This window comes from Myotis yumanensis, unplaced genomic scaffold, assembly GCF_028538775.1.
Source record: "Myotis yumanensis isolate MYYU_CA2020_CCGP unplaced genomic scaffold, mMyoYum1.0.hap1 SCAF_10, whole genome shotgun sequence".
Classification (NCBI taxonomy): Eukaryota; Metazoa; Chordata; class Mammalia; order Chiroptera; family Vespertilionidae; genus Myotis; species Myotis yumanensis.
Genome location: NW_027223761.1, coordinates 39,953,269 through 39,954,648, shown reverse-complemented (window position 1 = coordinate 39,954,648; position 1,380 = coordinate 39,953,269). Strand labels below are relative to the sequence as shown.

The window sequence follows — 1,380 nt, the reverse complement described above, 5'->3', positions numbered from 1 at the left end:
TCAGGTGGGATCAATTCTCTTGGGGGTTAGAATTTTAAACAGTTGCTCCCGGATCTGCTTGGTCTTGACCCCATAGATAATGGGGTCCAGCGCAGGGGGAAAGAGCAAGTAGAGATTTGCAAGGATGACCTTGGCAGCAGAGGCTGTGGGTGGGCCAAAGCGCTGCATGACCACAGAAAGAAAGCCTGGGCCGTAGAAGAAGAGGATAACACAGACATGAGCAGTACACGTGCTGCCTGCTTTAGCACGTGCTTCAGATGAAGGAAAATTAATTACGGTCCTCACAATCTGCCCATAGGTGTAGGCAATAAAGGCCACATCCCCCACCCCAAGAAAGATTGCCACGGCAAAGGCATAGAGGTTATCCACAGTGGTGTTTCCACAGGCCAATTTCACCACCGCCATATGCTCACAGTAGGTATAGGCAATTGTGTGGGAACCACAATAGGGCAACCGATGGGCCAGGCTTGGAAAGGAGATGGTCAACCCCACACCTCGCAGCACCACTAGGCCTCCAATCTTGGCCACAACAACTGGCGTAAGAATGGTTGCATAACGCAGTGGGTTACAGATGGCCACAAAGCGGTCCAGGGCCATGGCCACTAGCACTCCTGACTCCATGGCAGAGAATGCATGGATGAAGAACATCTGGGAAAGACAGGAGTGGGAGCTGATGGCTGTAGCGCCAAACCAGAAAATGGCCAGCATCTTGGGCAGAGTGGAGAGGGAAAGAACCAGGTCGACAAAGGAGAGCATGGCAAGAAAGAAAAACATGGGCTGGTGAAGGCAGCGTTCTGTTCGAATAAGAAAAAGCAGAACACCATTCCCAGTCACTGACAGGAAGAACATGAAGCAAAACGGAAGTGAGATCCAAATGTGTGCGGCAGTCAGTCCTGGAATGCCAGCCAAGAAGAAAGTGTGTGGGAAGAGATAAGAAGTATTGGAAAGAATCATGGTGACCATCTCACTCAGAAGAGCAAAGAACCACTGCAAAAAAAGAAAAAAAAAAAGTAGCAGGTTAAATTCAATGATATGAGTGTTGGAAGTTCAGGATATACTAGTGTGGTCTCACTAACACCACCATCACCATCACTCTTTCCCCATACTTTTCAGAAAACAGTCAAAAATAATTTTCAACTTAGTCAATATTTCTGCAAGATCTTAAAACACAGACGAGGTAAGACAACTGGGTCCAGTGGAAATGCACTGGACAAGAAGTTCAGAAACCAGGTTCCAGTATTAGATATCCTAATACATCTATAATCTGGGACAATTCACATAACCATATTTAAATGCTCAGGAGCTGATGTTAAAAAGAAATTTTCCTCTCATGCTCATAGTTCCAAGTTCTGAATGCTGGTGCTAGAGGTAATCAACATT

At 46.4% G+C, this 1,380-nt stretch overlaps 1 protein-coding gene across 1 annotated transcript; it reads right to left on the bottom strand.

Moving 5' to 3' along the window:
• LOC139018076 (olfactory receptor 52K1-like) lies at positions 1-954 on the bottom strand. The gene has a single exon (XM_070426716.1). The coding sequence runs from the start codon at positions 952-954 to the stop codon at positions 1-3; it is 954 nt and encodes a 317-aa protein (XP_070282817.1).
• Positions 955-1,380: the final 426 nt, after the last annotated feature.